Raw genomic sequence first — 13366 nt, forward strand, 5'->3', positions numbered from 1 at the left:
GTGATTCTTCAGCAAATTATTCACACGTGTTAGAGAGATGACCTTCAAACCTGGTGAAGATATTGTACAAAACCTTGATGTACAATAGTTAAGGCTTTTATTTCTCAGAAAGTGTTGTTTTTATCTTACCTGTAAAAGGCACCGAATGACTCCTAGTGCTCCCACTGCAGAGCTTGGTCCCAAACAGGGACGACTGCTGTTTCTCCAGCTCTGGCGTATCCATAGAGAAGGAGCTGAAGTCCACCTCGTCCTCCTCCATGGGGGTGACAACAGGATTCCGGAACTCTTTGTCCGCCGTTTTCACAAGGCTGCTCCCCCCGGTCTCAGCCCCGACCTCGCCACTGCCCAGCGTACGAATCAGCTCCTCATATTGACCCATGAGGTCGTCCCCCACCTCAGTAGCCGAGGGGCTCTGGAGGTTGGAGTTATGGTCCGCAACATGACCTTTGACCTCCTTTGACCCCTTTGTGACCTCCATGTTGGTGGGATGGAGTGGAAGACTCAGGCCATTGCTGAGGGGGACCTCATCCTTCTCCTGCAGACTGGATTCTTTGAAATCGTCCTCCTCAAGGTTAAATTCTGAGTCCATTTCAGATTCCGGTTGTGTCTCCCTGCTGGGTCTGCGCCGATCCACAGTATCGCGGGCGTCCTTCTTTGCCACAAGGTCGTAGACCATGACATCATCCTGGAAGTCGGACTCCTCTATGTAGGAACCCTTAACCAGCATGATGGCAGTCCTCCTCATCTCCTGGATGTGTTTGGGTGGCTCGGCTGCAGGCGGCTGTGGAGGTCTACTACTCTCAGCAGCAGCAGCCTCGGGGGACACCACCGGACCGGCATCATAACTATCGTCCCACTCCAGCTCTAGTTGATTAGTAGGGGCTGGGTCTGTGGTCTGGGGCGGGCAGGGGGGATGAGGCCGTGGATGTGGATGTGACTTCTTGGGGTTGACTGTCTGGGCTTGGCGCCCCCTGGCCCCTGCCTCCTCCAGGGCACTGGGCTGGTACTCCTCTGGAGGGGGGTCCTCTCCATCGTAGGGGGCAGACCACACCTGGCAGGCCCGGGTACAGCTGCTGATGCCCAGGCGGGCATTGTAGAGGTAGTGCAGGTAGCTGACGTCCAGGTAGATCTCAGAGCCGATGACGCAGGAGTAGCCCGAGCCATCCTCGGTCTCCTCCGTCTCTGAAATACAGACAGATAGGGAGCACTACAAGTCAATAATGTATCTAACAGTGAGAGACAGACATACAGAGAGACACAGACAGACAGACAGACAGACAGACAGACAGACAGACAGAGCGACAGACAGACGAGACAGGCAGACAGAGAGACAGAGAGACACAGACAGACAGACAGACAGAGCGACAGACAGACGAGACAGGCAGACAGGCAGACAGACAGACAGACAGACAGACAGACAGACAGACAGCATAAGTCAGTATGATAAATATGTTAAAGTAGTGTGCGCACATCCAGTTACTTGCAGGGTACAATAAGTAAAGTCATGACACATACAGAGAGACAGGCAGATAGACAGAGAGATAGACAGACAGATAGGGAACAGAACAAGTCAGTGTGATGAATAATTTTACTAATCCTGGCTGGCACAATGCGCTGCATTCACGCACAGCAGAACTAATGATGTTGACAATTAACCACAGGAGGCTAAACTGATTAAATTTACTTCAGCAGCAGGAGATTTCATGAGTTGATAAAACACTTTTTAATAAGGCCTCTTATGTTATTAATCTGACAATATTTAATGTAAAGATCATAACTGATAGATGTTTGAATGACTCTTGATATGTAGTAAATGGATAGGAATAATGCATTATGACTATAATTTGGGGAGCCCCCAAAAAAATAATGCGTCCCGATTTTGTCCCGCGGGGCGCCTGTTGCCGAACCCAGTTGTACTATATAATGTTCCCTTGACAAGGTGATGGGCTGTATCATGGACATCTAGACAGTTCAAATACTTTGGCTGTGTGGTTTGTGTTTTGTTGGTTTTTGGTAAATACCACCACCACAAATGAGGTCAAAGCACTCGCCACCAACAATCTTATGACTAGTCGCAACTCAGTGAAGGAACTTTTTGTGTGTGGAAGACTTTGGATCAGCGTAGAGCTCATTGAAGCTGCGATTGTGAACACAGAAGAGAGGGAAGGGTGAATCAGATTAGGATCAAATGTGATCTTAATTCGTTTCGTCTACTCAGACTAAGCTGCAGCACATGGCCTAAAATCCCAAACACAAATATTCAGGCCACTTGAAACAAAGGAAACTAGATTGTCTATCTCTCGACCTATAATCATAATGAAACCCATTGTTAAAATCGAAATGCACTGTTTAAATCCTTCAGAAGTAACAGTTTATTCTCTGAGAACCATTGAGGCATTCAAAATATCAAGTCAAATACTAAGCAACTGGTTAAATAGGGGGTTAATTCCACTTTACTTCTGCATGTAGCATGTTACACTGTCTTGCCCTAGTGATAGGCATATATAAAGTACAGAACCAGCTATAAATCTCCAGTGAACCTATCTTACCCATGGTGCCAGTGTTAGGACTGTTGTCTGTGCCCTTTGACCAGAGGATGGAGTCCAGCTGTCTGAGGGGTGGGGGGCTGTGTTCGGGGGAGCAGCAGGAGGGTGTGAGCGCCAGGATCTTAGCGGCCGACACAGAGTAGCAGTCTCTCTCCTTCACCACGCGTCTCTGGCTCAGCATCATGTGATTACAGGGGATCAGGTACCTGGAGAACCAGAGGAGGGGGGTAGATCCTGTTAGGGAGCCCCAGCAGGGGGAACTGAGACTGGGGTTGGGAGAGGAGGAGGACGGGGGGTTGTGGTTGTACCAAGAAGGCAGATGGGTCTGTATTTGAGTGTTAAGGAGTAAAAGCGGAGTAAGGGCTCATCACATTATAAACCAATTAGCTGTACCGTGATTTACAGTAAGACAATGAGGCTTAGCTGAGAGGAGAAACTGAATGTGTGTGTGTGTGTATGTGTGTGTGTGTGTGTGTGTGTGTGTGTGTGTGTGTGTGTGTGTGTGTGTGTGTGTGTGTGTGTGTGTGTGTGTGTGTGTGTGTGTGTGTGTGTGTGTGTTTGTGTGTGTGTGCGTGTATGCACGCGTCAACTAGGTATACAGAGAAAGACATCATACACCCCAAATCTTTTATATAACATCATCATTAACATGCATAGAACATGGAAAACAGGCCCCACCCACTCACCTCAAGATGAGCTGCAGCATCACATCCTCACAGTATAGTCCAATGAGAGTCTGGAACAGCGCCAGAGACACAGTACCCAGCTGGAAAACACCAAGAGGATAAACACATCACAAGATGATGAAACAAAGGCCTCAGAGGACTGGAATACTGGAATGCATCACAGGGCTGGATTAACAAGTAAGGGATAACCAAGGCTGAATTCAAAATGGCTGCCTGTGGCACCTGGCATCATACCTGTTCATATGTTGCAGAGTGACTATGGACAGCCTGTAGTCATAGCTTTTGATGATACTTGTATTTTAAGTTTCACAGAGTTGGCATGTAACCAGGTAATAGTGCCCCTAGGCCCCTATTGAGTTATGTTTTATACATGGTGTATGTCTTAATTAGGTTAAATCGTGTGGAAACAGGTGTAGGCCTAGGTGTCTGAGTTGCTGACAGCTGAATAATGATAAGTTTAGGGAAATGTCTGTCCATTTGAGGGTTTAGAATGGGGCGATTCACCAACAGGATGTTTTGGGTTCAGTGCTATAGTACTTCCTGCTTCTAATAATGAGGGTTGGGGCCTGTTTCCTGTCAAGGCCTTTTAAACAGATTTATTTTTTTAGATAAAAGACTGTTCTTTGAGCCAGCTCTGTGTTGTTGTGGTGGTGTTAAAAACATCAAATCATTTTCCAAACCATCAATGTTAAATGGGCTGCAAGTATCAGAGAAGTGTTGTTTTCTACCCTGTAGAGTACAAAGCAGCACAGGAGCGTTTTTCACAGTTGAGTAGACCTGTGAAGAGAACACTTGAACGTTTCAATTGACAAGCCCCTGTTTGATGGTAATGAATAAAGCCTTTCCAGCAATTCCCCCCAAAACTGTTTGAACTAGACATTACATTTCCTAATATTTACTTGTCTTGTAATATCAGTCCAACGACTAATTATATAGTTATTGCGCACTTCCATGGCAACAATCTGCTCTCTTTGATATTTACATTTTAAATATTACTTTCAGTTATTAGGAAACGGGGCTTCAGGGCAAACTATTTATCTACAAAACAAGTCTCCATTTTTTAAAAACATGACTCACAGACAACTTTCTAAAGCTCCTAATTTACGTCAGGTTGAGGCGGCCTGGATTTAGATTTAACCTGGCGACTACTCCTGTGTTACTAGGAGACTCTAGGTTGATATATGCACAGTACTCAATACGTTTTGTAACTGTATGTGTGTGGTTGTGTGTATTTGTGTGTGCTAGCACGAAGGCTCCCGGATCTGAAAAGGGTTGTTGACACAACCACACACATTACCTGGAAGGGTGTGTTGATGCGGCTGACCAGCGTGTCCAGGATGTGGAAGTTACCTGGAAGGGTGTGTTGATGCGGCTGACCAGCGTGTCCAGGATGTGGAAGTTACCTGGAAGGGTGTGTTGATGCGGCTGACCAGCGTGTCCAGGATGTGGAAGTTACCTGGAAGGGTGTGTTGATGCGGCTGACCAGCGTGTCCAGGATGTGGAAGTTACCTGGAAGGGTGTGTTGATGTGGCTGACCAGCGTGTCCAGGATGTGGAAGTTACCTGGAAGGGTGTGTTGATGTGGCTGACCAGCGTGTCCAGGATGTGGAAGTTACCTGGAAGGATGTGTTGATGCGGCTGACCAGCGTGTCCAGGATGTGGAAGTTACCTGGAAGGGTGTGTTAATGTGGCTGACCAGCGTGTCCAGGATGTGGAAGTTACCTGGAAGGGTGTGTTGATGCGGCTGACCAGCGTGTCCAGGATGTGGACGTTCTCGTGGCGGTGGAGGAGGATGAAGGAGAGGAAGGTCTGCAGCAGGACCGGCTCCGACACCGACCGCACAAACAGGTCCAGATAGGCCGTGGTGGTCATCACCTCCTCCAGGGTCAGCTAGAGAGAAACACACACAACCATCAGTGGGATGGATACAGATACGTTGCATCCTTCCTTCCAACCTTCCTGGAAGTAGTGACTGATCTGACATTGATCTGGAATGGTGAATGTAATACTATGAGATCCATGCTGTGTTTATACTGACCTTGTGGAGGGCCGGTGCCAACACAGGCACCAGAAAGCCATTGTAGATGTAGCTGACCAGCTGGTCCCTGATGCTGGGGTGAGACACCTGAATGACTGCATTGCAGAACTCCAGTGAGTTGAGGAACTGGACCAGGGTGGGCATCTGTAGCCAGTCATCTCTGCTGAGGCAGTGCCACTCCTCACCGGGCACCTCCAGCTTGGTGGGCAGAGACGAGTACAGACCGCTCAGCCCCGTGGCCAGCACCTAGAGGAGGGGGAGAGAGGAGAGAGAGACACAGTTAGTGGAACCCCTTAAAGTAGGCTATTGCTTACTTACACCACATAAACTGTACACTGTGGTCTGGTATCACGAGTATGCGACCAAGTTGCTGGGAATAACTAGGATCTGATATTATTGTTTGTTTCCTTTAATCTTTGCATGAGTTTCCTTTTGTGCATGTGAAAGATAACTATCCATGACTTTGCACAAAGGGCTGAAATGCCTTGGCAGGATACAGCGACGCCTCTAAACCAGGGCCCTGAATAGGCCTCTGTTCTGACTTCCTGGTACAGGTATATCCCTGTCTCTCCATTGGCTTATACAGACAGTAGGAAGATATGCAGGTAATCCTGTGACAAAGAGGTATTGTAGCCTACTCCCGCTGTGCAATTGCGTCAAATATTGTTACATAACTGGTAATCATCCATGCAGCCTGTACAGTACAATGTCTTTCCACGGTACAGGTGAGATTGAAAAAAAATCCTGTTGACACTGTTTAAGCACTGCCAAGCTAGATAGTCAGTTCACAACGGCTTAACAGAAGGGTTTGATAGTGAAGATACTAGTCGCAACATGACAAGTGTTCTGTGGTGGATGCTGTAAAAACATTCAGATGGCCAGACGGGTGCTTGAGGATTACACTTTAGAGAGTTATAGCTAATGATTTACACATTAAATATGAGGCTTGAGCAACCTACATTAATTATGAGTGGGGAAATGTGTAGCATAAATGACATATGAGGGACGTTTATGCATTTATGTTTTCACTCTGGCTTCACTCTCAGTGGTTTTTATAGTGCAGATATAAATGATGTTTTCCCCTTCCATGCTTTGAGCTGTACTGTATGTTATAAATCTACCAGGTCCCTTCTCTCCATGGTCTCACATTCAAAAGGCTGGTGTGTGAATCTATGCATATGATAGGTGGGCTTCTTTGGGACCTTAATGAATATTTGACCTCAAGAAGCTTCATCCCTCAAAGCTGAACGCGAGGGGAGAAAGGCAGCATTACTAAAATGAACTCTAGTTGATTTACCTCTATTTGATTTACCTGTTGCCCGGCTTCATCAATAACAATGGGCATTGACATATGGCTGTGAGATGTTACAGTTACCATACAAAAGCAGGTGATTTCCCTGGTGAGCTAATGCATCAAGATGGTGCCGTGGTTTGATAAGTATTCTCATCAACAACACAGGTCAAAATTACTACATCAGTCTAGTGCAAATCGATGGAACATCAATTTTAATCGTCATGGGATTTAAGTGTTCATCCATTTTGTTTAATCAAACTAATATTTTAAAATAGTTTACAGTAAATATACAGTCTGAGATGTATATAAATTATTTCTACAGCTGGGCTGAGTTTTGCCTTTTAATAACATGGGTATGTTGCTTGTTACATTTTCATAAGCATTTGAATACCACTCATTAACATAAAACATATGTTAAAACCACTCTCCCTCGACCTACTTTATTATGCATACAGTAGGCTAAGCATATTTTGGCTATGAATATCATACGCCTATCAGGGGACAAAGAGAGGTCAGGGATATTAACCTGTCTGGTAGTTGGTACAATGGGTTTCATTGAGTTAATAGGACATTGAGTCAAGGGCAGAACAATCATCCATTTGAAATGTATACAGTGGGTATATAGGGAAAGAAAGAGAGAGAGATGGGGAGAGAGATGGGGAGAGAGATGGGGAGAGAGAGAGAGAGAGAGAGAGAGAGAGAGAGAGAGAGAGAGAGAGAGAGAGAGAGAGAGAGAGAGAGAGAGAGAGAGAGATAAAGTCTAAACAAAGAGAGCAAGAGAAGGGCCAAGGGACAGTGAGATTTAGGAAGACCGTGAGACCTAAGAAGAAAGTGAGACATACAGTGGGGGAAAAAGTATTTAGTCAGCCACCAATTGTGCAGGTTCTCCCACTTAAAAAGATGAGAGAGGCCTGTAATTTTCATCATAGGTACACGTCAACTATGACAGACAAAATGAGAAAAAATAATCCAGAAAATCACATTGTAGGATTTTTAATGAATTTATTTGCAAATTATGGTGGAAAATAAGTATTTGGTCAATAACAAAAGTTTCTCAATACTTTCTTATATACCCTTTGTTGGCAATGACACAGGTCAAACGTTTTCTGTAAGTCTTCACAAGGTTTTCACACACTGTTGCTGGTATTTTGGCCCATTCCTCCATGCAGATCTCCTCTAGAGCAGTGATGTTTTGGGGCTGTCGCTGGGCAACACGGACTTTCAACTCCCTCCAAAGATTTTCTATGTGGTTGAGATCTGGAGACTGGCTAGGCCACTCCAGGACCTTGAAATGCTTCTTACGAAGCCACGCCTTCGTTGCCCGGGCGGTGTGTTTGGGATCATTGTCATGCTGAAAGACCCAGCCACGTTTCATCTTCAATGCCCTTGCTGATGGAAGGAGGGTTTCACTCAAAATCTCACGATACATGGCCCCATTCATTCTTTCCTTTACACGGATCAGTCGTCCTGGTCCCTTTGCAGAAAAACAGCCCCAAAGCATGATGTTTCCACCCCCATGCTTCACAGTAGGTATGGTGTTCTTTGGATGCAACTCAGCATTCTTTGTCCTCCAAACACGACGAGTTGAGTTTTGACCAAAAAGTTCTATTTTGGTTTCATCTGACCATATGACATTCTCCCAATCCTCTTCTGGATCATCCAAATGCACTCTAGCAAACTTCAGACGGGCCTGGACATGTACTGGCTTAAGCAGGGGGACACATCTGGCACTGCAGGATTTGAGTCCCTGGCGGCGTAGTGTGTTACTGACGGTAGGCTTTGTTACTTTGGTCCCAGCTCTCTGCAGGTCATTCACTAGGTCCCCCCGTGTGGTTCTGGGATTTTTGCTCACCGTTCTTGTGATCATTTTGACCCCACGGGGTGAGATCTTGCGTGGAGCCCCAGATCGAGGGAGATTATCAGTGGTCTTGTATGTCTTCCATTTCCTAATAATTGCTCCCACAGTTGATTTCTTCAAACCAAGCTGCTTACCTATTGCAGATTCAGTCTTCCCAGCCTGGTGCAGGTCTACAATTTTGTTTCTGGTGTCCTTTGACAGCTCTTTGGTCTTGGCCATAGTGGAGTTTGGAGTGTGACTGTTTGAGGTTGTGGACAGGTGTCTTTTATACTGATAACAAGTTCAAACAGGTGCCATTAATACAGGTAACGAGTGGAGGACAGAGGAGCCTCTTCAAGAAGAAGTTTCAGGTCTGTGAGAGCCAGAAATCTTGCTTGTTTGTAGGTGACCAAATACTTATTTTCCACCATAATTTGCAAATAAATTCATTAAAAATCCTACAATGTGATTTTCTGGAATTTTTTTTCTCAATTTGTCTGTCATAGTTGACGTGTACCTGTGATGAAAATTACAGGCCTCTCTCATCTTTTTAAGTGGGAGAACTTGCACAATTGGTGGCTGACTAAATACTTTTTTCCCCACTGTAAGAAGACAGTGAGACCTAAGAAGACAGTGAGACCTAAGAAACAGAAACACAGAGCCATATAGAGAGAGTCACAAATCCCAGACAGAAAGTGAAAGAGACCAAAGACAACAGCATCATAAAGACAGACAGCCACATCTCCTCACCGGACAAAAGTAGGTGTTCTCTGCGATGTGCTGGGCCACGCGCTGGTTCTCTGCAGACAGCGACATGATGAGGAGCAGGGCGTCCCGGGCCTGCTGGCCCACCAGGCCCTCCCGGTGGATGAAGGGGATCAGCAGGGAGAAGATCAGGAAGTTGGCCGCCCCCTGGTCCTCGCTGTAATAATAATCAGCGTCATCATCATAATAATTGATGGGATTTATATAGAGCTTTTCCAGTATCTCAAAGCGCTTTACATAGTAAGGCAGGAAACTCACCTGGTATGGAAGAAGAGCTCCAGGACAGACTGGTCCCTGGCCAGGACGCAGCACAGCTGGTTGAGTAATGACACCAGCTCAGCCTCCACCGCCGGGGCAGCTGTCCCCGAGCACGATGACAGGAGCATCATTAAGGGCCGTAACACAGGTTTGTGGTGCAGTAAGGGCTGCCGCGCCTGGCCCACTATCATCTCATACATCTTAGAAGAAGAAGAAGAGGATCACTTTATTGTCGGTTGTCACTGAGATGTGTCTTTTTCCTTTATCCCAACCCCCCGAGACACCCTCCTCACACCCTGCCAGATTTCCCTGTCAGACCAGGGATTCAAACCGCCAACCCTCCAGTTACCGACCACCGTCTCTAACCTCTACACCTACCTTGAGCTGCTCCAGCTTCATATCATCAGTAAACTGCCGCCTCAGGCTCCACAGGAAGAGCCTCTCCATGACGTTCTCCATCACCACAAACTCCAGGATGGGTCCCATGGCTCCCGCCTGGCCGGCGTCCTCCTCCATGAGCAGGAACAGCATGTGTTCCACGTAGTTCTGCACCGCGCTGGCCTCGTCCCCCGGGATGGGCCCGCCGAAACGCATGGGGCCGCCGCTGGTGAGGCCGATGACACCAAGGGCAGCGCTGCTGGTGTTGCTGCGGAGAGGATCATGCTTCTCCAGGATCTTTACCACCTGAAGGGACAACAGGGAAGGTACAGGGTTATGTCCATAGAAATGAATATAGTACCTGTATAAATAGGATATCTGTGGTAATTTCACAAGGAAGAACATCAAATAAGATAAGATACTTCTCGCAGTGAACTGAATATTGTCTTTAGTCAACTTGAAGTTTATCTGATAACCTTGATAGAGCAAGATTAAATAAATTGACAAACAATAGAGATAGTCACAAAGCTATTACAGTATGCCATTCCTACTGTCATCATAACAGTTGAAATCAAATTATCAAGTTATTTCATAGCGTATACACCAGAGTATAAGACAAACTCTCTCAAACTCTGCCAATGTGCTTACAATGATGTTCAGGCTAAATTAGATTGACTAAAACATATTGGTTTGTTATGTAGATAATATCCTATGGGAGGACTCATAAGTGACAGTTAATAATAATCATTGGACAGCCTGCTGCTGCCTTTATTGATCTAGATGAACACAACAGTCTCTCTTAAAATAGGAAAATCTGATAGAGAATACAACTCAAGTCCTATGGGAAATAAATCAGGGAAAGTTGATGTATCATTTGTGATTTTATGAAGATTACATTTGCCTGAGTCATGTCAATATAATATCTCAAGCCCAGGCAGTTAAAATTGTGTATAAATTGGGTTTGTGGTGTTCCAATTCCACTGTTGCCTCCGGAACTTTGTACTGAAATGTAAATGGACAACCACAAATCAAGTGACATGGCATTTATATTGACAGTGAACCATAAACAAAATGAACACTGACAGAAACATTCACATAATATAAATATATTGATGGTAAATCAGCTTGATATAAAAGAGTATAAGGCTGCTTTGTCCTCTATATGTTTGTGCCTTACTGTGCAGTTAGTCAGTCCCTCTCTAGTTAGGCCTACCTACATGGGCCTTACTAATGAATACAGGACTGTATGTGTTTTGTTGCCTCGGAAAAACTAAAATCTGTATTCTCATTGGACAGGTTCAGGTAGTACCTCCCTGTTTCACTAAGTTTCAAAACATTCCTTTAATGAACACAACCCAGACATGGGAGGAACCATCCATAGCATCCCAACAATGAGCCCACTGTCCCCACCAGGCCCTGCTACCATGGCGATGGGGAGTCACTGAGAGCAGAGGGAGAGCCAGCCTGGCTGACTGAGACAGAGCCCCTAGGTGACTGATTGATCCAGGCATGATAGCACGATAACCGCACAGGATGAGTGAAGAGGGGGTGGGAAGAAGGAGGGTGAGGGGAGGAGTGATGGTGTCATATTAAAATTACCACTTCACTCATGTCTGTCTACTGTCCTGTCGGGTATTTCTGCTGTAACAAATAGCTTTGAGGACATAGCTGGCAAACACAGTAGGATTATAGATGATCAAGTAGCCTTTTCTAACCAGGTGGGTGGACACTGACTGGACTGACTAATAATACATGGAGGTGATGGAGGCATGGAGCCGTCAGGATAATGGATAACATGTACTGGTACATAGAGATAAATCAATATAGTTATCTTTGTGTACTGGTATCTGTATAGAACCATAGCGAGATGAAACAAACTGTTGCCCAGAACATATTATCCTGTCCTGGGCAACCCACAACACTGACTGGATAACAACCAGCTCGCTCAGACATCCTAACAAAAGGACTGTGATTTCAGAGGGGTCTGGAGAGGGAGAGATAAGGCTGAAGCCACTGACTGTCAATGAAAATCTACCTATTTTTCTGAAATGTCAACAGTGTTCCTCAATACAGGGTCCCGGGGGGTGCCTACTTAGCAGGCTGGGCAGTTCCAGGAATTCTAAGACCCAAACTCAATAGCACTCCTATCAAGCTATTCATTAGCCAAAATGTTGCCATTAAGACTCAGCTGGAGCCGTATTGTAGTGCCAACTTGCCTGCAGAGAGGGTCAAAGATCTATAGAATGTCCTACATTTCAGAATATGATTCTGTTGAAACCTTTAACAGTCCACTTCACAGGCCTAACATTTATATTATAAATGGTGAGAATGATTTTTTTTTAAATAACAATATTTAACATGATGATTTCTGTCCTCTTGGTGTTACTGTGTTATTACTGTTCTACGTCCAGCAACGTGAGCTCCAACCCCATAAATTATGTTTGTGTTTCCAGGCCTTAATGTGTTCTATTCTCTGTAGCTGAGAGGGATGGAGACTCCTGCCAACTCCCTCCCACTGGGGTGAATGGAGGCTGAATAGAGAAGGGAGGAGCCAGTAGACCGAAGCTGTCATTATTTCAGTTACATACTGTAGCCGTTCGGTTACCACAATGAGGTCTGGGGCTGAGAGGGTTCAAGTTCATGGGCGGGATTGTAGGCTTTAATTTGTAGGTAAGGGGTTTGAGGAGATGTTTGTGTTATAGGTTCTGCGGTGGAGTTTGGCGTTATGGTTCAAATTATAAGAGTTTGTGATTTAAGAGTTTGAGGAACAGCTTTTGGGTAAAAGTGATTAGGCTACAATGATATGCATTTAGTGTTCTGAGGGTTTGAGTTAGGGTCTGGGTTCTAAGAGAGAGAGCTATACAAGTTAAGGTAGGGTTTGGAGCTGAAGTTATATTTAGGGTTACAAGACACAGGTTTTGTTTACCTGTGCCCAGTGGTTCTTGAACACGATCATGCATGTCTCTGGGTCCACCCCTTTCAGGACCAGGGCCTGCCCCTTCCTGCCATCCCTGTTTCCATTGGCAACCATGGAGGCCATCATCATGGTGACCAGGTTCCGTGTGGGTTAAACCATTACGCAGGAAGGAGAGGGGTAGAGGGGGGAGTCCTCACTGGAGACCGGGTGAGACCACTTGCACAGTGGGGTGAGTGAACACTGGGGATCTGCAGAACACAGAAAACATAATGTCATCATCCTGTACATGCAGATGGAGAATCTGTGGTTTGTCATTGTTCAAACCTATAACAATACATACTATGGCATACTGTAGCAGTAGTTGATTAACAGCGTACTTCTACTGTAACATAGGACAGATTAAGACTACTGTAACATAGGACAGATTAAGACTACTGTAACATAGGACAGATTAAGACTACTGTAGCATAGGACAGATTAAGACTACTGTAGCATAGGACAGATTAAGACTACTGTAGCATAGGACAGATTAAGACTACTGTAACATAGGACAGATTAAGACTACTGTAGCATAGGACAGATTAAGACTACTGTAACATAGGACAGATTAAGACTACTGTAACATAGGACAGATTAAGACTACTGTAG

The 13366-nt window shown here is 45.4% G+C and overlaps 2 protein-coding genes across 3 annotated transcripts in view; one reads left to right on the plus strand and one right to left on the minus strand.

The window, feature by feature from the left end:
* Positions 1 to 13366, plus strand: part of tmem154 (transmembrane protein 154) — a 633868-nt gene that overhangs the window by 596046 nt on the left and 24456 nt on the right. The window lies entirely within an intron of this gene.
* Positions 1 to 13366, minus strand: part of fhip1aa (FHF complex subunit HOOK interacting protein 1Aa) — a 44100-nt gene that overhangs the window by 8835 nt on the left and 21899 nt on the right. Inside the window, exons 3-11 of the mRNA XM_084188629.1 lie at positions 12728 to 12966; positions 9802 to 10107; positions 9424 to 9623; positions 9151 to 9322; positions 5270 to 5515; positions 4954 to 5121; positions 3233 to 3312; positions 2550 to 2752; positions 130 to 1182 (exon numbers count right to left, since the gene is read on the minus strand). Coding sequence (XP_084044755.1) covers positions 130 to 1182; positions 2550 to 2752; positions 3233 to 3312; positions 4954 to 5121; positions 5270 to 5515; positions 9151 to 9322; positions 9424 to 9623; positions 9802 to 10107; positions 12728 to 12847 — 2548 coding nt within the window. The 5' untranslated portion in view covers positions 12848 to 12966. The remainder of the gene's footprint in view (positions 1 to 129; positions 1183 to 2549; positions 2753 to 3232; positions 3313 to 4953; positions 5122 to 5269; positions 5516 to 9150; positions 9323 to 9423; positions 9624 to 9801; positions 10108 to 12727; positions 12967 to 13366) is intronic.

The sequence above is a fragment of the Coregonus lavaretus genome, assembly GCF_964263955.1.
Source record: "Coregonus lavaretus genome assembly, contig: SUPER_35_unloc_1, whole genome shotgun sequence".
Classification (NCBI taxonomy): Eukaryota; Metazoa; Chordata; class Actinopteri; order Salmoniformes; family Salmonidae; genus Coregonus; species Coregonus lavaretus.